This window comes from Eubalaena glacialis, chromosome 11, assembly GCF_028564815.1.
Source record: "Eubalaena glacialis isolate mEubGla1 chromosome 11, mEubGla1.1.hap2.+ XY, whole genome shotgun sequence".
In the NCBI taxonomy this organism is placed as follows: domain Eukaryota; kingdom Metazoa; phylum Chordata; class Mammalia; order Artiodactyla; family Balaenidae; genus Eubalaena; species Eubalaena glacialis.
In genome coordinates, this window is record NC_083726.1 from 114,841,548 (window position 1) to 114,861,471 (window position 19,924).

Sequence of the window (19,924 nt, forward strand, 5' to 3'; positions counted from 1 at the left end):
TACCATAGGGTATAAAAGCAGTTATTCTAGGGATAGGTGCGTAACAGAAGCACGCAGAAGTAGTGCCTAATTGAGTTTGGACAGGTTAGGAAAATTATGTTAAATAAATAGGGAAAGACTAAGAGTTGCATGTGAAAAATCTTTGTATGTCTACAGTTTGAAAATAGGAAAAAGAAGAGACAAGGGATAAGGGAGGAAAGTGAAAGTTTAGACTATACTTGAGCACTGGGGGAACGATTGCAGCCACTATAAGACTTGGTAGGTGTCATGGGAATTCCCTGGCGGTCCAGTGGTTAGGACTCCGTGCCTTCACTGCCAAGGGCCTGAGTTCAATCCCTGGTCGGGGAGCTAAGATCCCACAGGCCACGAGGTGCAGCCCAAAAAAAAAATAAAAAGACTTGGTAGGTGTCATAAGATCAGACTTAAATTTTTAAAAGATTATTCTGGCTGCAGAGTGGAGGATGGATTTATGAGGAAACACTGAAAGCTGAAAACCCAGTTAAGTGGCTGTTGCACTAATCTGAAGAAATAACCGATAGACTGAAATAAGGAGTTAAAGTGGAGATGGCCAAAGTGGATGGACAAGAGATTGATTTTCTTTATGAATTTGAATTCAATTGAGCTAAGGTGTTCTTTTCCACCTAATATTTATGAAAACAAATAATGTGAAAATACCCTTTGTAAATACATATCTTCTTAAGGAGATCAAACTGAATATTAAACCTGATTAAGAGGTTAAATACATTAAATTTTAGGACTATAAAATTTACAATTTGTATGTAAAATGGTTTGTGTAATTTATTTACTAACTTACTGTCTATAACTTCTTCACTCCATCACACTCTAAACCAGGGATTAGCAAACTATGATCCATGGGCCAAATCCAGCCTCCTACCCATTTTTGTACAGCCCATGAGCTAAGAATTCTTTTTACATTCCTAAATGGTTGAGGGGGAAACCAAAAGAAGAATAATATGTGATGACCTATGAAAATTATATGAAATTCAAATTTCAGTGACCATGAAGAAAGTAATGACACAGCCACTTATTTGTTTCTGTATTATCTATGTCTGTTTTCACATATTACAATGGCAGAGTTGAGCAATTGCAACAGACTCTATGGTTCAAAAATCCTAAATTATGTACTGTTTGGCTCTTAACGGAGAAAGTTGCTGACTCTGATTCTAAACACATGGCACCAGAAAGAGAAAAACAAATATTGTATATTAACACATATATGTGGAACCTAGAAAAATGGTACAGATGAACCGGTTTGCAGGACAGAAATAGAGACACAGATGTAGAGAGCAAACGTATGGACACCAAGGGGGGAAAGTGGCAGGGTGGGGTGGGGTGAATTGGGAGATTGGGATTGACATATATACACTAATATGTATAAAATGGATAACTAATAACCTGCTGTATAAAAAAATAAATAAAATAAAATTCAAAAATTCAAAACAAAATCAAAATAAACACATGACACCAGAACTTCTTAAAAAATTCTCCTCTGAAGAGTTCTGTAAATAATTTCTAATCTGCAGAAGTGGTGATAATGTTCTATTAGAATGCTATTAGCCTCTGTACTTGGAGTAGGCAGGAGAATCTCAGTGTGAGCAAGTAGTTACTTAAATTATTAGCTCTGATAATTTGTGGGCAGTCTTTTCTCTCTGGTGAGAGTAGAACTATCACTTTAATTCTGTGGCGAAAACATAAGAGGTTTTAATGTAACACCCATTTTTCACTGGCCATATTTATTCTTTCTATTGTCTAAGAATAAATAGCATCTTAAACCCAGTACTACTGCTTGAGGTGATCATTCTGGATTTTAAACACAAAGACTTATTAACAAATATCTTTTATTTACCTTCCAGCAGTACTGAATGTTTTGATAGTGAATAGACCAGAAGAATGAAGTATCCATCAGATAGCCATATATTTAAACATTCTCTGCTGTCTCTCAGCCACCAGCCTTCTTTGTGGGTCTTGCAATATTTCTACTTTGAAACTTGGTAGATTTTGTTATGAACCATCAGACAGTGCTTTGCTGTTAGAGACACTGCCTAGGCATTACCGGGTTGTCTAGTGATAGGTGTCTCTAATTAATCTTGTGAATTCAATTCCTGATTATTTCTCTAAACAAATAAAGGTTGGTACTTAAAATATCTCGAGGGATCATGGAATTTTAGTTTCTTTATCTAAAATGAAGTCTAAAAAATAACTCTGCTATTTAAAGAAATAAAGTTATAAATTATATGGTAGGACTGTTTTTTTTTTTAATGCAGAATTTATGGGTGACCTGTATTAAATTCTACCTTGTTCTATACCTTACCCACCAAATATGTTTAACTGGTTAAAAATAATGACTGTGTAGGATGAGTAGGTGAAAAATAGTGTAAACCCTATTGATTAAATCTACTCACCAGAGGCTCAGGGCTAAAAGCAATGTTCTTTGGCTTCAGACTGTCAGGCACAGCACTGCCATAAAATCAGATAAAAGTTTATATAAACAATTATTTGATAAAAGTAAAGAAAACAAATTAATTTGATTTTTAAGATAATGCATTTGAGACACTGTCTAATCAATAAATGAATCTTTATTTGCAAATGCAAACTCCAGCTCAGTTGAGAAGAAAATCCCCTTCTCAAATGAAAAAAGTGTTTGGCGTTAGTTTAATAGACCCTAGAAAGACCAATATCACTGTTTCCATAGTCTTAGTGTAGTATTTACCCTTTTTTCAGTTTTTCAGTGAGTTGTGTGTTTTGTTTTGTTTTTTTAAGATAAAGTTCACATACCATGAAATTCTCCATTTAAATCATTTGAAGGTGTAAAAATCAGTGGGTTTTAGTGTATTTACAGTGTTCTGCAATCATCACCACTAATGCCACTCCATCTCCCCAAAAAAGAAACCCCCCACCTGTTAGCAGTCACTCCGCATTCCTCTTCCACCCAGCCCCTGGCAGGCACTAATCTACTTTCTGTCTTTATGGATTTGATTTGCCTGTTGTGGACATTTCATACGAATAGAATCATAAAATATATGGCCTTTTGTGTTACACTTTGTTTTTGTGTTATGCTTTGATTTAGCGTAACATTTTTAAGGTTTATCCATGTTTTAGCATGAATCAGTACTTCAGTCCTTTTTGTAGCTGAATAATATTGCATTGTATGAATGTACCACATTTTTAGTGTTCAACAGGTTTTATTTCCTTCTATTTCTGTAGTTTCTTCCTCCTTTTCTCATTGTTTAAACTGTTTGACCCTATAGCCACCCTCACCTCTGGAGAGGAATTGGGAACAGGAAGGATGAAATATACAGTGTTTTAAAAGGTATTGTCCTAGAGCCCGATTTATTAAACCTTTGTTTATAGTTTTGTGTTTGTAGTATAGCATATGGCACATTGTAGGCAGTCAGTGATATTTTGAAGAATAAATGATTCAATTAAAGGAATCCCAGATATAGTCAAGTTAGACACTATGTCAGTTTGGGACAGTTGAGTTTACCCTGCAAAATAAGGTCACCTTAGAAATACTAAAATTATCCTACTAACGTGGAATTGAATAGTAGCAAGTAGAAACTGAGACACTTTATATATGTACATATACAATATATTTTTGTAGAATGGGAAAAGCTATTTGGTACAACTAGAGCAGAAAACAGTAACTTTAATAGAGTCAAAATTCCAGGACTAGAAAGGCATTTGAAAAAGTCATCTATTTACATGCTCTTCCATCAATTCTCAAATCACTATTGAGATTTTTGCTGTGCAAAGTGCAGTCCCCACAACCAGCAGAATTGGCATCCTAGGACACTTGTTATTATAAAAATGTAAAATTTTGGCCCCGTCCCAGACGGATTGAGTCAAAACCAGCATTTTACAAGATCCAAAGATGATTTGTGTATACATTAAAGTTTAAGAAGTGTGAGCTACAACAGTGATCACCTCAGGTCCCTTCCAGTTCTGTATACCTTATTTTTGGTTAAATTAAAAAAAAAAAAAGTAGACTAAGTATTGTAGTATCAAGCATTATTTGAATAAATTTTTGTTCCATTGTTCATGGAACCTTTTTACTAGCATTATAAGTAACCAAGTTGACTTAGAAATCTAACCCTATTTAATTGCAATTTTTTCTGCCTATTCAGGAGTTGCTTTTTAAAAACGCAAAATAGTAAGTCAAGCCAAGCCGTGGAAAAGCTGGAATAAAAAGCTTGAGGAGTTAATAAGTCAGTTGGAACTTTTGGAACCCTTGGTCTCTGAGGATACTGCAGGCATTTACTTGTTCTTTGTTTTTCCTCTCAGCTGTGAAAACTGAGCTCTGTATTATCTACAGTCTGTTATTCTGTACTTCAGTTATTATATTTCTTATCTGGGAAACTCTGTCTTGGTTTCACTAACCTCCATTCCCATCTTCTGGCTTCCAATGAAGAATAAAAAGGGCTATGTCCTTTTTTAATTTTCTAAAGTTTTTCTCATGTTTTGGGTGCTGAGATAAATGTGTGGGGAGTTTACCTTGATTATACAATGATTTATATGATTGTATAAGCAATAGTGGTGACTCTATTGAAATACACCTTGAAGTATTGTACTTTCCCTTAAGTTTGCTTTGGGTGTAAATTTAACTAATTTTTTAAAGGATATGTCAGCATTAGTCTGCCTAACGCTTGCACATTTATTAAGGAAACATGTTTGGTTATCCATCGAGAGATCATCAAACTCCCTAATGCAAACTGCCCCCTGCCACTCCAGATTCCTGGTTTCCATCCCAGATCTACTACGCACCCCCTGTTTACCAATAGTAGTCAGTGAACTGCCCCCTCCTAAACTCACAAGGCCTCCTATGGGTTTGGCACTATCTTAGAAATGGGATACAAAGAAGAGTGTTTAACAGCTCAGGATTACTTTTTTAGGTTTGAAGATCACAGAACTCTAGTCAGTTGAACCATAAACTCTAGTTCTCAGTTTCTTTTCAATTTATTTTAACGATTATTCACTTATTTAACAGCCATTAGTTAGGTGTCTTCTGTGTGCCAGGTTGAGGATACAGCAGTGAACAAGATACATGCTTCAATATTCTTTCACCTTCTTGTAGGGAAGGTAAACATTGAAGTAGTAAATATAATAAAGCACGTGGATTTTATAGACATAATGAGGTATGGAGTTTTGATCTCATTGAGATAGTCAGAGACAGTATTCCTGAGAAAGTTGGTTTAAATTGAGAGCTTTATTGGCCTGTGTCAGGGATGCTAAGGCAGATCTGTATGAAGGAATGAGCCAGTAGCCCCAGTCATCTGGAGCTCTTTACCAGAAATATTTCTAGGGTTCTTTTTTTTTTTTTTTTGGCTGCGTTGGGTCTTCGTTGCTGCACATGGGCTTTCTCTAGTTGTGGCGAGCGGGGGTTACTCTTCGCTGCGGTGTGCGGGCTTCTCTTATTGCAGAGCACGGGCTTTAGTAGTTGCAGCGCGCAGGCTCTAGGGAGCGTGGGCTTCAGTAGTTGTGGTGCGCAGGTTCAGGAGCCGTGGCACATGGGCTTAGTTGCTCCGCGTCATGTGGGATCTTCCTGGACCAGGGGTCAAATCCGTGTCCCCTGCATTGGCAGGTGGATTCTTAACCACTGTGCCACCAGGGAAGTCCTAGGATTCTTGAAGAAAGTCATGCCAATATTGTTGCCCCTTCAGTGTTTCCATCATACTCAACCTCTGTCTTATTAATATACTATAATGATAATTATATTGATATTAACTGTTGTCCCCCCCCCATGAGAACTGAGCCTCTCAAGGACAGGGTTTTTTTTTTTTTTTAATAAATTAATTAATTTATTTATTTTTGCTGTGTTGGGTCTTCGTCTCTGTGTGAGGGCTTTCTCTAGTTGCGGCGAGCGGGGGCCACTCCTCATCGCGGTGCGTGGGCCTCTCACTATTGTGGCCTCTGTTGTTGCTGAGCACAGGCTCCAGACGCGCAGGCTCAGCAGTTGTGGCTCACGGGCCCAGCCGCTCCGCGGCATGTGGGATCCTCCCAGCCAGGGCCTGAACCCGTGTCCCCCGCACCGGCAGGCAGATTATCAACCACTGCGCCACCAGGGAAGCCCAAGGACAGGGTTTTTTTTCCCTCTGTAGACCAGTTCACTACTACATGTCTGGCCTTGCAGTGGTACAACTGCCATGTAAATAGCAGATGATAGCAGTGTAAATATTAACACGTATACATCCTATGTCTCAGACATTGCATTAAACACTTTGCATATATTATGTAATTTAATTCTTCCAACAACCCTCATTGGGGGTGGTTTACTAGTACTGTTGTCTATACTTTAAAATAAAAAGTCTGAAGCCCAGGATGGCTAGCCCATGATTACACATCTAGAAAATAAGAGTTATTCTGTTATTCTGATTCCATGTCCCCTGCTCATGTCAAAATTCTGTACTGAATTCATAAATGTCTAGTACAGTGTCAGTCTGTGACCTGAGGGCATTTAAACCTGTCTGTGTAAGTGCCAATGTGAAGGGGTAAATGTATAATTTACCAGTTTAATAACTATATTCTGTGGTGCACTGATAAAGAACTGTTGTGTGTCATTGTTCTGCACATGCATTTCATTCAGGTCTCAGAGAGGCCTTTCCTGCCCATCCATCTAAAACAGTCTTACGTGTGCACACACTTTACTTCTATCCCCTATGGTTTTATTTTTCTTCATGGCTTTTATCACAGCCTTACAGTGTTTATCTAAAGCCCCAATTAGAATATAAATTCTATGGGTTGGGGGTTTTATTTGAGTTGTTCTTGGCTGTTTTCCTAGTGCTTAGAGCCTGGCAGGTAATAGGCACTCAGTCAGTGTTTGCGAGATGAATACACGAATACAGAACTATAGGGAGTGAAACACAATGTTGCCTGTGGAGGAAATGGGCTCTGGAGTTGGGTCTGCTTGAGTTCAGATCCCAGCAATGTCATTTCCTAGCTGATACCTTGGGCAAGTTAATTAACTTCTCTGAGCCTAAGCTGGTAATGAGGATTAAATGAGAAAAGTGCCTAAATCAGTTAGCAGTCAGTACTTATAGGTATTGCCATTATTACCATTAACATCATTATGACATGCTTAGTAGTGAAATAAGTTGTCTCTTGTTCTATTCTTTTACCTAGCAACATTCAACAAATAGCAGTGTTTAAAATGTATTTAATGAACTTAAAATAAAGCCAAGTTTTAAATGAGTGAAAATGAGCTCACATTTATTTATCATCTTGCTTCTTGCCAATCACCTTGCAAAGTGCTTTACATATACTATCTTATTTTAATCTTTTGTATTCTGATAAGTAGATAATACCTTCATTTTACAGGTGAGAAGATAGATTCAGAGGTTAAGCATTTTGCCCAAGGACATGAAGGAGAAATACTAATAGTAGGGTCAGAAATCAAGCATCTCTAACATAACACTAATACAAACCTTAAAATGTTTTCCTTTTCCTGTTTCTGTTTTCTAAACTTTTTTCTCTAGGTTTCAAGGGAAAAAAAATTTAGGGTACATGGGTAGCATAAGTCTAAGATTGGTATCACAGGTTTGAGCCCCTGTTTAACAGGGTTCATGATCCCTGTTCAAAAGAGAAAAACTTATCTTGAAGTTTTCTACCATTGGCAATGAAAAGATCCAAATAAGAGTAGTAATGTACTTAGCACAATTTTTGTCTGCTATTAAAAGAATAGAAACTACGGTAAGCAGTGGCATCAGTTTTTTATATGGAGGATAGTGCATTTGAGATTGGAGCAGTACACAAGCTTTCATGTATCCAGAGAGTAATGAGCCTTGGGGAATCATGAGGTCAACTAATTTCCTTGGATAGAGCTAGCTGGATTTGGTAGGGAGGTTGAAGAGGCTTGTTTTCCAATGGGATCATAAGGTATGTTCAAATTCCTGTAAACTAATGGTTCATACCAGTAAGAATCTGGCTGAATCCAGCCTTATAACAACCAAGTTAGAAATAATGGGGATTTTTAATTACTTTGTTTGTGTAATTTGACTTTGTCACTGATTCCATTAGCCTTTGGATTGCAAGGTTTGAACATTCTGTCTGGGAAAAACAGAATCAAAGCAGTTGGGGTGAAATTCCTTTTGGCTTTTATATAACAGATTGCATTTCACCCTACTTTTTTACAGAAGCAAGTGAAGCTGATTCCTGATTATAGATAGGGTTTGAAAAGTTGGGAGAAACTTTGTATTTTTTTCTTTAGCAGTTGGATTTTTTTGTGTGTGTGTGATATCCCAGAGATCTGAATCCACTGGAATTAGCTGAAATGATTCCTTTATAAGTTTATTCCTATTTCCATCCAATAAATTTAAATTATACACATAAGAGAAAACTTGGTGTATCATAGGGTGTATCTTAGGAACATTTTGCATGATTTTCAGAGTCATTCTATTACTGTCCTGTGATTTGATTAATATTAAAGGGTCTTAATCAGACCATTAATCTTAAACCATACAGTTGGGTATCATTCCCAACATTTTAGGTGCTAAAAAACAATTGTGAAATCCCTATTTCAGAATTTCTCAGAAAAGCTAGTTTTACTTATCCCAACTGAATGTTGATCTATAATTCACACAGCATTAGACTACAGAATAAAAACTGATAGGATATAGAGAGATGGTTTCTACTGTGTTTAAGTAAATTATAATAGTATTGGGTTTCTTGGTATCTTGTAAATAATTTATATGCCAGAAGATTCATACAAATACTTTGAGGTTGCCGCCTTCTCTCTATGTGTGATTTGAGGTATACCTTGAAAGAAGGGTAGGACTCAGTTGACTGAAAAAGGGGGCAGTAGAAAGAATATTCTTGTGAAAATGTGCATTAAGTATTCAGTGAAAAAGTAACTAATATGGCTGGACTTATCTGGGAGGAGGTAGGAGTAGAGAAGTAGGTAGAAGTTGACTTGTGAGGGCTTTTCACCCCAGATTAAGGAAATTAAAAGCACTATAATGTGGGCTAGAAGTAACACTGAACTAGACATTGTTGAGTCTGGATTCTAGTTTTTGCTTTGCCATTGACTAGGCCCTTCCCCACTAGAATATAGGCTCTATTTGGTGTATTCTAGGTGCTGAAGGGAATGCAGTATGTCTAGTAGGTGTCTTACACATACTAGACTAGACTGGACATGGCACCTCATAGATGCCGGTGAATTAATGACTTAATTCCATCTTTGACATGGCATTAATCTCTTTGATCTACAGTTTTCTCATTTGAACAAGTTGGGACTCTAACTCGGATTCTTTCTAGATCTGTGATCCTGTGGTCATCTCGTAGGTGTGGAGAACTGCTAACCATGTTTGAGTAATGTGTTGTGAGTTAAATGCTGTCAGATAATTGGAAATGGTTAAATGTCAGATGATTAGATGAAGCCAGATGATTGAGCTGGCCACAATGTAAAATACAAATTGGAGAGAATAGAAACAGTGAGACCCATCTTAAATTGGTCTAAGTTTAAAGAGGTGAGATGCTGATAATCTGGATTTTGGTGGTCACAATTGTTATGCAGAAGAAGCAGTGATTTTGAGAAGTAACAAGCTAGTAAAAATCTCATTTTGTCCAACCAGAGATCTTTGGCTCTTGGAGGGGCAGTAGGAGTACTAGCAGGAGAACTATATACACGCTGTTTTAAACATTTCTCATTGTTTAAAGAGCTCCTAGAGAATAATAGTACTTAAATATTGTGGGAGAAGAAGCATCCAAGAAGACTAAGGTTTCTATTCTGGAAATAATGATACCATTGAAAGAAATGGAGGAAATCCAGAGAAAGGCACTGACTTGAAGAGAAGGAAGAAGTAGAGTTTAGACATATAAACTGTTACATGTATGTTAATGGTATTTTTATTGTATATATTGAAAACTTTTATTTTGATATATTAAAAAAAGACTCGTCTTCATAGATCTAGATATTTGTGCCTGCATTGTACCATTGTCCAAAAAAGCTACCTCATTTTTGGTTTTGTTTGTTGCACAGTAAAGTTTAAAAACCTACTCACGTGTTTATGTCTGATGAACCTCTGAAGCAGGGAGCGTGGTGCCGGTTTTCTGGCTCTTCCGATTTCATTTAGCTTAGCATAGTCCTAAGCAGCTTTGGTCAGACACCTAAGTCAGAGGCATTGGTGGACCGCATTGCTGTATTTATGAGCAATAGCTGGCATCCTACACTGCCTACTTAGTGTACTTTGTAGTGACAAATTGTGTTGAGCAAGAGATCTGTGGCAACTACTTTGAGATAGCTTGTTAGAAATAATAGTCATTTCTAGCCTTTCGAGTAGAAATAATCCTACCAAATAACTTCTAAGCCCTTATCCTCCTGTTACTGAGTAATTAAAGCCTTAGTACCCACTGTCTTGATGGGGATTCAGGCTTACCAAATTACAAGGGATAGCACTTTGTTATGTTATCCATTATAATATTGCAATGAACAGCTTTTTCTACCATCTTTGTTAATGGCATGAAGAAAAACCTTTCCTTAATCACTAAAATCAAAGTAGTAGTCATTTGGGTCCATGAGATCTTCCTGGCAAATAGAAATGTCTTTAGGTAGATCTTCATATTGAGGCTTTTAATAATAGGAGGGAACGGAGAAGGATAAATTCTTATCACTTCTGGGTGATAAGCTGTTCACAGCTATTTAATTTTTTTTTAATGTACCATGAGACAGTGGTAAGGCAGTTTACCTTAATGTCACCACTTTTTAAATTAGGTTAACAAGAACTATTATGCTTACTTTTCAAGTGAGTTTAAGGAATATGGCCCAGGTCACACCAACTTGGTGCATGAGAGGTTGAACTAGGAACTCATTCCCAGTATTGGGATTTCCTTGTCCAGTGTTCTTTTGGCTATATATTCTTAGTTTACATTTTGGTCATTGAATTCGTTCCCCATTTTCTTTTAAAGCGTAGTTTCAACATGATTAAGGGGAAGGGAGTGTTTAGATAAACAGATTTCTGGTGTAGGTTTTGATGTCAAGGAGGCAGAACCTGTGGACATAATGGGTGGAGCTTCGAGCAAGTAAAAAATCTTACTTTGCTTGTTTAGGGATCTGCTGCTGTTGGAGGAGAAGCAGGAGGAGGAGTAGCAGACTAAGTTTCCCTGCTCTTTGGCATGTAGTTTTGTTTAAAGGGCCGATCTAGAATAAGTAGATTGTTGGCTCAGAGCAAACTTATGTCTGAGAGTTGGGGAAGCATGGCTAGTGTTAAACAAGAAACTAAACTTCAGCCTGATTTTGATGTCTGCCTTGCTTATGCTGTGGGCTAAGTTACTCTGTTAATTTACATCTTATATATTTCCCCCCTCATTTTCCTCTAACTGTAACAAGTCTATTTTGCCGTTTCTGATGGATTTTACAAAGAGAGATTTTTGCTCAGTGTTTGTCATCGTAAATTCTCATTGCTGCTGCTGTCCTCAAAAGGATTGTGTAAATGAGGTGGGTAAGAATTTCCAGTGTATACAAAAGGTATGTTGTAGCCATTTGATGATACGTGTGGAAAGTTTCAGTTAAAGTATTGAGAGTGTTTAGTTCAGAATGCTTTTTAAAATAATCTAGTTTTGTAGTTTAGTTAACTTACACAACATTTTGTATGAGAAGGAAGGAGACTTTTCTCAATTCTGAATGGTTAGCAAAAGTTTTGCTCTTATGAAAAGGAAAATGTTACCCTAACACGTTTGAAACTTAAATTTTTAAGAAGCAAGTGCTGACACTTTTCAAGAGCTAGAAGATTGAACCAGAGAATACTATATTATGACTCACTTATATTTTTATTATGACTCACTTTTATTATTCCAGCAGATTAGTTGCAAACTGTAAGTATAGAGAATTGACAGAAAAACTTAGTCTGTAAGATGCATGTATGTGTTTGGGATTTTTCTTAGTTTAAATAAAGCAACATATTTTATAAACGTTTTTATCAACTCTTTTTTTTTTTTTTAAATATCAACTCTTGGTGTGCCCTTGGAGCGTCACAATTGTTGTTATTGTTTTCTTTTTGTACTCCATTTAAGACTGCACAAGAGTCACCTTTGTTTTTTTGTTTAAGAGAATGTATAATGTTATATAATCGCAAGTGTCTTAAATGAATGTACGTTTGCTGTTCAAAAAGTACTGTTGTTTAATGCAGAGAAACATGCTACTGTCCCATGTCAAAAAACATAATATGGCACTGCTCCCTAAAGAGAGATCCTGTGAATTACAACAGTAAGGAAGAATATTTCTAGAGCTGGCAGGTTGCTAGCTCTGGAAGGATGGAGTGACAGGGTGCATGTCTTTAACTAACTTAATTTTTCTTATATGTAAAACATTAGCCCAATTTATCTGCCTTAGCACTTTTCTGTTTTGTATTTTTGAACCTCATTTAGAATAGGTGAGCAAAACTTGGCTTCTGCTGGTCAGAACAGGACTAGAATAGGACTCTCTGGGGCTAAATCAGACAGTATAGAAAAGAGGTGACATTTGAAGGATTTTCGGACTCTAAGTTGATTATCTTTGTTGAAATACATAAATTAAAAGGAAAAAAGATGAAATATTGTCATTAAAACATTTTCTCATCATTATTTTGTTCTGTCTGGTGCTTAAATCGTGTTTTAGAATAATCTTAAACCAACTTTTTAATTTTAAAAAATTATCAATTATAAAAAAACAGTTCTCTTATCTCTTTTTTAATTTTTTAATTTAATTTTATTTTTTTATACAGCAGGTTCTTATTAGTTATCCATTTTATACATATTAGAGTTCTCTTATCTCTTACGAACAAGAAGCCTCTAAGTATGATGAGTGCTGTGTATTGAAACCTGTGCTTGTTTATTTTAAGCAGCTTTCCATCATGTGTCCCAGATGCATTTTCTGTAGGTCACTTTCAGGGTCATTGACGTTTCATGCTCATTGTTACTTTTTTTTTGGTCATTTTTAGTATATAATCCCTATATATGCTTGCTTCTTTGCAAATGATTCAGAATACTTCTGTTAGATATTTTGATAATTCTGGTTTCTTGATGGTTGCCGAGATTTCTTCTTGTCTTTTTCATTATCTCAGTGGGTAATGTTTTAATACCAGCTGCTGGACTGTCTCCATTTTATTGGCTGTCTTGGCACCTGCAACATTTTTTAAGGCAGCAGTGGCATCTGAATATGTTGTGTAGCATTGGTATGGAATTTTCTGTACCTAAATCTTGGCTATTCGTTGAGAAAGCAGCTTAACCTAGTAGAGTCAACGTGTTATATGATGCGTAGTTGCTGGTTTTGTCATTATGACCTTATATCTCATTTGTTCAACTAGCATTTCTACTTGTAAATAGGAATTCCTGTTTGTAAAGTCATGAATGTATGTATGTCTGCATAGGTAGGATTAACAAGAGGGTTATTTTTAAGGATAACCAAGGATGAAAGCAGGTTCACTGTGGATCTTGGTGATTATTTTTCGAAGAGAATTCTTTGCTCCCTTTTAACTGTAAGCTTTATTATCTTTGGTGATGGCCTTTGAAGTCAAAGGTGTGCCTTAGGTCAGCAAACTTAATAATTCAAAGAGATTTCAACCTAGATAATCACATATGATTCTAGTTCCCATGAATATAGTTGGACAGGTGTTATCCCCGTTTGCTAGACAGGGACTCTGAAGCCAAGAGCAGCTTCTGCTTGTCCAGTTCACAGTGAATTCCAGTCTTCTGTCACATCCTTTGATCTTTCCAATATGCCTATGCTAAATTGAAACAGAAGAGTCTTTCAATATAGTCAGTATAGGTGTGATTTATTAACTCAGTATGTAGAGTTTTATTGCCAGAAGGCTAAACTACATTACTCTAAAGTGTATGTGTTTATGGAAGTAGGAACATTTTTTCTAATCATAGTCTATATCCTCTTTTAACTACTTCCCTGTAACATATGGAATGTCCTTACATGCAAAGGCCAACTGTGTATTAATGTCCAATTTTAGCAAAGAACAGTCCTTCAGATAATTTTCTGCCAATAGTGAATGTTCTAAGAACTTAATATATGGTATTTTAGATTGTTTTTCCCATTATATTTATAAATAGCATCTTAAAAGTTTGCTTTTATACACTTTTACATGTTTATTGTAGAAAAACAAATATAAAACAAAATCTCCAGTGTTTCTACTACCAGAGAACTTTTAGTGAGCATCATCCTTTTTTTCCTTAAAACAGTTCCTGTTTTCTTTAGCTTTAATTTGAAATACCACACCAGCTTGCTCAGTTAAAGCAGACTTTGCTTCAGCAGCATTATTTTTTGTTTTCATTAGAAAGATTATGTGAAGACAAAGACTAGTTGGAAAACTTAGCTGGTCTTGAAAAATAAAAAGATTGAGGAAAATACAAATACTTATCTTTGTAGTCATTACTTAGAAACAAACATTTTAAATACATGGATTTTTAACTTTAGGGTCAGCCTTATTAGACAGTTTCGTGTTGTGGAAAGTTAGCCCTAGAGGGAGAATCCTCCAAATCAGGACTTTAAAAAAAAAATTGATTGATTAATTAATTAATTAATTTATTTATTTATTTTTGGCTGTGTTGGGTCTTTGTTGCTGTGTGCGGGCTTTCTCTAGTTGCGGCGAGTGGGGGCTACTCTTTGTTGCGGTGCGCGGGCTTATCACTGTGGTGGCTTCTCTTGTTGCAGAGCATGGGCTCTAGGCGCGCGGGCTCAGTAGTTGTGGCTCGCGGGCTCTAGAGCGCAGGCTCAGTAGTTGTGGCACATGGGCTTAGTTGCTCCGCAGCATGTGGGGTCCTCCCGGACCAGGGCTCAAACCCGTGGCCCCTGCATTGGCAGGCCAATTCTTAACCACTGTGCCACCAGGGAAGTCCCTCCCCCTTTTTAAATTAATTAATTAATTAATTTATTTATTTATTTTTAGGACTTTTGAATAATGTAGTGAGTAATTGATGAGAATTATCCCACCACGACTCTAGTATTTAAAGACTTTAGAGCTAACCATTTGATATATTTCATTTTAATCTGTGAGAGATTACACTCATTTCTGTGATTTATCAAATTATATCACTAATTCTAATATATATCATCACTGAGACAGTAGCTGATTATAATTTATAATATATTCTAACTTTTCTAGTCCTGTCTCCTGTTTCCTACTCCCTGTGTGTTATGTGGTTATAGACTTACAGTGCCACTTGGACAGTATATCCGTGTTGCTACTTCATATCAATCCATCTGGTTACTTAGATGAGGCAAGAATAGATAATGAGATGTTTTTCTCCACACCACCTTTCAGACAGGAGTAGTTTGTTATTCTTCTTTCTTATATATATTTTCCACACACTGCTGAAGTTTTATTTGCAAAGAATTTACACTTTGTGAAGATTCTAAAATACTACTGTGATGCTGTTTAGTATTATATATAATAGTGATATTGAATTTTCTTCGGAAATTAATTGGAGAGCTTGTCTTTCATATGGGTCTGATGTATCACTTGTCCTTTTATGTTTCATATGTACAAGACAATTTGCTCTTCAGTTATCATGCCAAACCGATCCAAATTCTTAACTTCTGGTTGAGTTTGTTAAGGTATACTATAATAATAGAATACCTGCCAAACTAAGCATGCGAATTCATGCCCATAAATGTTATGTTGATTAATGTGTTAGGGAATGAGGTTGAACAGAAGATCTTCTAGCCAATTAGAACATTTGGCCTTCTTTTTAGCCAGTAACTTCCATTACCTGAAACGCAGCAAAAGATGTTAACAACAGCCTAAATTTTTTGCTAGCCATATGAAGCCATGGAAGTAAGTGACTCCACTGTCTTAACTATTCCCTATTGTTATCTCGTAGGGGCTAAATTGCCACTTCCAAGCTCTGACCCTGCATGGACTAGATCCTGCAGGCAAATCAGAAAAAAGCCAGGATGGTAAGAAGGAATCTAGTAGAACCTTAAGAGGCAAGTAAAAATTAAAGTTCAAAGTCCCTGTCTTCGTTAACATGTTTCTGTTGCTATTTTTATGATTTTCAGGGGGTGAAGCCAGCCAGTTTTGACAAAGTAGCAATTCCTGAAGTGAAGGAAATTATTGAAGGGTGCATACGGCAAAACAAAGATGAAAGGTAAGTTGCCTCTTTTGACCTGGGTATTGCTTAAACAAAAACTTCAAGTGTAATAGGCTCTCAATAGAACACTCAATCTAAGGTGTATTTAATACTTTACTTGTGATTAGTTTCTCTGTTTATGTCTTGTAATATCTTTAAAACTAGAGTTCTGTCCATTGAAGGTAGTATTCAGATTTGGTATACTGAAATGTTGTAAGAATGTGGTTTGGTAGAGTTTAATTAAACCAAAACCACCTTAAACATAGCTGCTGCCTTCAGTAAGAACTACTTACAGCATCAACGTGATTTGTAAAACTCAGTAGGGTTCTGTCCTTAACGCAGCAGATCTGTTCCTTAGTCCTTTACCCATTGAATTCTAAAAGATGAAATAAAATATTGGCTCTTTAAAATCAACTCAGCTATGCAGGTCTTGATTTGCTGTTACTATGCCGGAACTGAAGAAGAGCAAAATGTCAAAATTCCTTTGAGTAGAAAGAGACAACTTCACCCAGAGCTTGGGAGGAGAGCTGGCTTAGTCATTTATGCTTACAGAGGACTTTTCTCAGAGGAGGGGCAAGTATCAGATCTGCCATATAGCTGATTCATCACCCGTTAGGCATGGCGAAGGTCCAATGTCTGTTTTTGAAAAATAATCTACTTTCACCATCCCCCCTCACCCTCCAAAGAAGAAAAAGTAAACCAGGTAGTGCAGTTAGAAATTGTAAATTGAGCATAATCTACCTCCTGAAGAATGCGAGTGATCAGGTACATCAACCAAATTAAAGAATTCCATATCTTCACTTCTCCAGTCTCATATTCTTTTCATAACTTTGTTGTTTGGAAGAACTTAACATCATGATCTTCAAGGCTTTCTAGTAGAAATTTAGTTGGGTTTCTATTTTCATATACACTGATTGAAAAGGAGAGTCTTTAATCTCTTTAAGAACTTTTTTAAAAACTATAAATAAAGGAATATTTGTCTCCAGTCTTAGAGTGTGTTACTCTTGTTTCTTTTCTGGATGGAACAGTTTACTAGATTACTGGTATTTTGAGACCATTTATCTAGAGAAAATTGTTCCACAGTCAGACTTCTGCTTGCCTAGTACACAAGGTGTTGAACAAAGAATTGAGAGGATTTATTGGAGTAAATAAAGGTTGCTGTAGTAGAAGGTAATGTACTAGAAATAAAAAGATTTTCGAGTTTTGATTCCACCATTTATGACTTTTATAACTGAGCAAGATTGTCAGTCTCTCTGAGGATCCATTTCCTAATAATCAGGAAATGATATTTCATTGGATGTTGGTCAAGGATCAGATGAGATCATGCATACGAGAATTTTTTGTTAACTATAAGCACTATGTAAATGATTATGTGGTATTTTGAAGCTATGATATTCTATGTATTACTCGCTATTATTAGTACACTATTAACTAAGATGAGATTAGATCATTAGATTTTAAAAGTATCACTTTGAGCTCTTATTCATAAATGAGATTGTTCTGATGTTCTGTAACTTGAATATAACTATAATCACTGTTCAAATGGAGCAATGTAGAATGAGTTACAGAATTTCCCTTGTTCTTCTTTTTGCAGTCTGTTTTCATTATTCCAATAACAATAATCAGCCATACTTGAAAAGTATCTTTTAAATCTAATGGCATTTTGTTTTTTGTTTCTTTCCCCTCTCTTTTGAAGATACTCTATCAAAGACCTTTTGAACCATGCCTTCTTCCAGGAGGAAACAGGGGTACGGGTAGAATTAGCAGAAGAAGATGATGGCGAAAAGATAGCCATTAAATTATGGCTACGTATTGAAGATATTAAGAAATTAAAGGGGAAATACAAAGACAATGAAGCTATTGAGTTTTCCTTTGACTTGGAGAGAGATGTGCCAGAAGAGGTTGCTCAAGAAATGGTAAATTAACACTAATTAGCCATTTAAAAATTGATATAGACTTATATACATTGATACTGTTGAGCAGAAAAGCAGTTTATGAAGCAGTGTGTATGGCATATTCCATTGATATAAAATTGTGTTGATTAATGGCCCTAAAAGTTATTTTTATTTTAGGAGACATGTATAGACATAGATACGTGTATTTTAGGAGATGTGTATAGACATAGATACGTATAAGGATGGATGGACGGACAGACAGGCAAGCAGGCAGACAGACATACAGGAAGAGAGAGAGAACGCACCAGAAAGCATTCTGAAGTAATTTTGAAAGTCTGTAAGGTTGACTGACTCCTAATTAGTATAACCTATTTAGTTAGAATGACAAGGTATGTTTTCTAAATACTGATACAGTAGCCTTTGATCAGTCATCTGGATAAACCCTATAAATAGATCACACATTGTTTTTACTTCAAAGGGAGTTTTCAAGATCAATTATTAGTAGGCAGCCCTTGGTGAGTCATTTTTGAAGTATGTCTAAAAGATCACTGTTCAAAAAGGAAACTCTTCACCCATCTTAGGCTTGCCATGGTGCCTAAATAGCCATTTACTGTGCAGAGATACTCACAGACTGTCTCTGCTAGAATGTGTTAGACCCATTCAGTACTACTTACCTCTGAGAAGGGGTCAGGTATGAAAGAGGTACTTATTTTTAATTGTCAGGTTTTTATACTGTTCGAGATTTTTATTTTTAACCTTCATATGTTTACCACAGTTGTTTTATCTGGTTAAGTGGTTGTCTAGTGAAAGGAAGTAAAAGCAACACAGGTTAATATTAATATTGATGGTTACATGTGAGCGGGAAATAGAGTGAATGTAATAGAATGAGCCTTTTGGTTTAAAAACTTTGATGTTGGGACTTCCCTCGTGGTGCAGTGGTTAAGAATCCACCCTCCAATGCAGGGGACTCGGGTTCGATCCCTGGTCAGGGAACTAGATCCCACATGCATGCCGCAACTAAAGAGCACCCATGCTGCAACTAAGACCTGGTGCAACCAAGATAAATTAAATAAATAAAAATTTAAAATAAAAAAATATAAATAAAAACTTTGATGTTTAGGTTCCCCATTGTTTTGTTGTTTTAGTTAGTGAAGGTACATGTACCCCATGAATTTCTACAAAGATAATAGCACCCACCCCATGAGTATCTCAAAAAATGGTGGTGAAGTGCATAATGCAGACCAGTAGTTTCACAGTTTGGTTAAGACCAGTCCTTAGAGAGTTCTTTCTTCCCCTTCTTCTCTGCTTTTCTCCCCAAAGTACCTTTTTTTGTGTTTGGTTTGTTTTCTTTTGATATCCTGCTGCTTCCTAATGTACCCTTTTATCCTTCAGGTAGACTCTGGGTATGTCTGTGAAGGTGATCACAAGACCATGGCAAAAGCCATCAAAGATAGAGTGTCATTAATTAAGAGAAAGCGAGAACAGCGTCAGTTGGTGCGGGCGGAGCAAGAAAAAAGAAAGCAGGAAGAGAGCAGCCTCAAGCAGCAGGGGGAGCAGCAGCCCAGTGCTCCCCAGGCCGGAGCCCAGCAGCCCCCTTCGACATGCACTGGCGGACCTGCTGCCTCTGCCACTTCAGCTTCTGTTTCCACACAAGTAGAGCCGGAGGAGCCCGAGGCAGATCAGCACCAACAGCTGCAGCACCAGCCACCTGGTGTGTCTGTGTTGTGTGAGTCCTGGGGGAAGCGGGCAGGGTTGCTAACGATACTCCTCGTTGACTTTTTATCTTCTCAGTCATCATTTCGCACTGGCCTCTTGGTTATGAAGTAGAAATCTAACGTGTAAATAAGAAGTTTGAAATGGTTGCCATCTACCTTTCTTACGTCCATAGCTAATAGAGTATGGATGGGACAGTGAGGAAATAGGATTAGAATATAAAACAATTCTACAGGTTCCAACATCTTGAA

General features: G+C 36.6%; 1 protein-coding gene across 19 annotated transcripts in view; it reads left to right on the forward strand.

The window, feature by feature from the left end:
- WNK1 (WNK lysine deficient protein kinase 1) overlaps positions 1 to 19,924 on the forward strand; it is a 132,651-nt gene that overhangs the window by 68,840 nt on the left and 43,887 nt on the right. For 16 of the 19 annotated variants that reach the window (XM_061205984.1, XM_061205989.1, XM_061205991.1 and 13 more), the window contains exons 5-7: positions 15,995 to 16,083; positions 17,762 to 17,981; positions 19,353 to 19,686. In XM_061205984.1, coding sequence (XP_061061967.1) covers positions 15,995 to 16,083; positions 17,762 to 17,981; positions 19,353 to 19,686 — 643 coding nt within the window. Of the gene's footprint in view, positions 1 to 11,062; positions 11,477 to 15,994; positions 16,084 to 17,761; positions 17,982 to 19,352; positions 19,687 to 19,924 lie in introns of those variants that run through there. The other 3 variants (XM_061205995.1, XM_061205996.1, XM_061205988.1) reach the window with 3 other exon arrangements.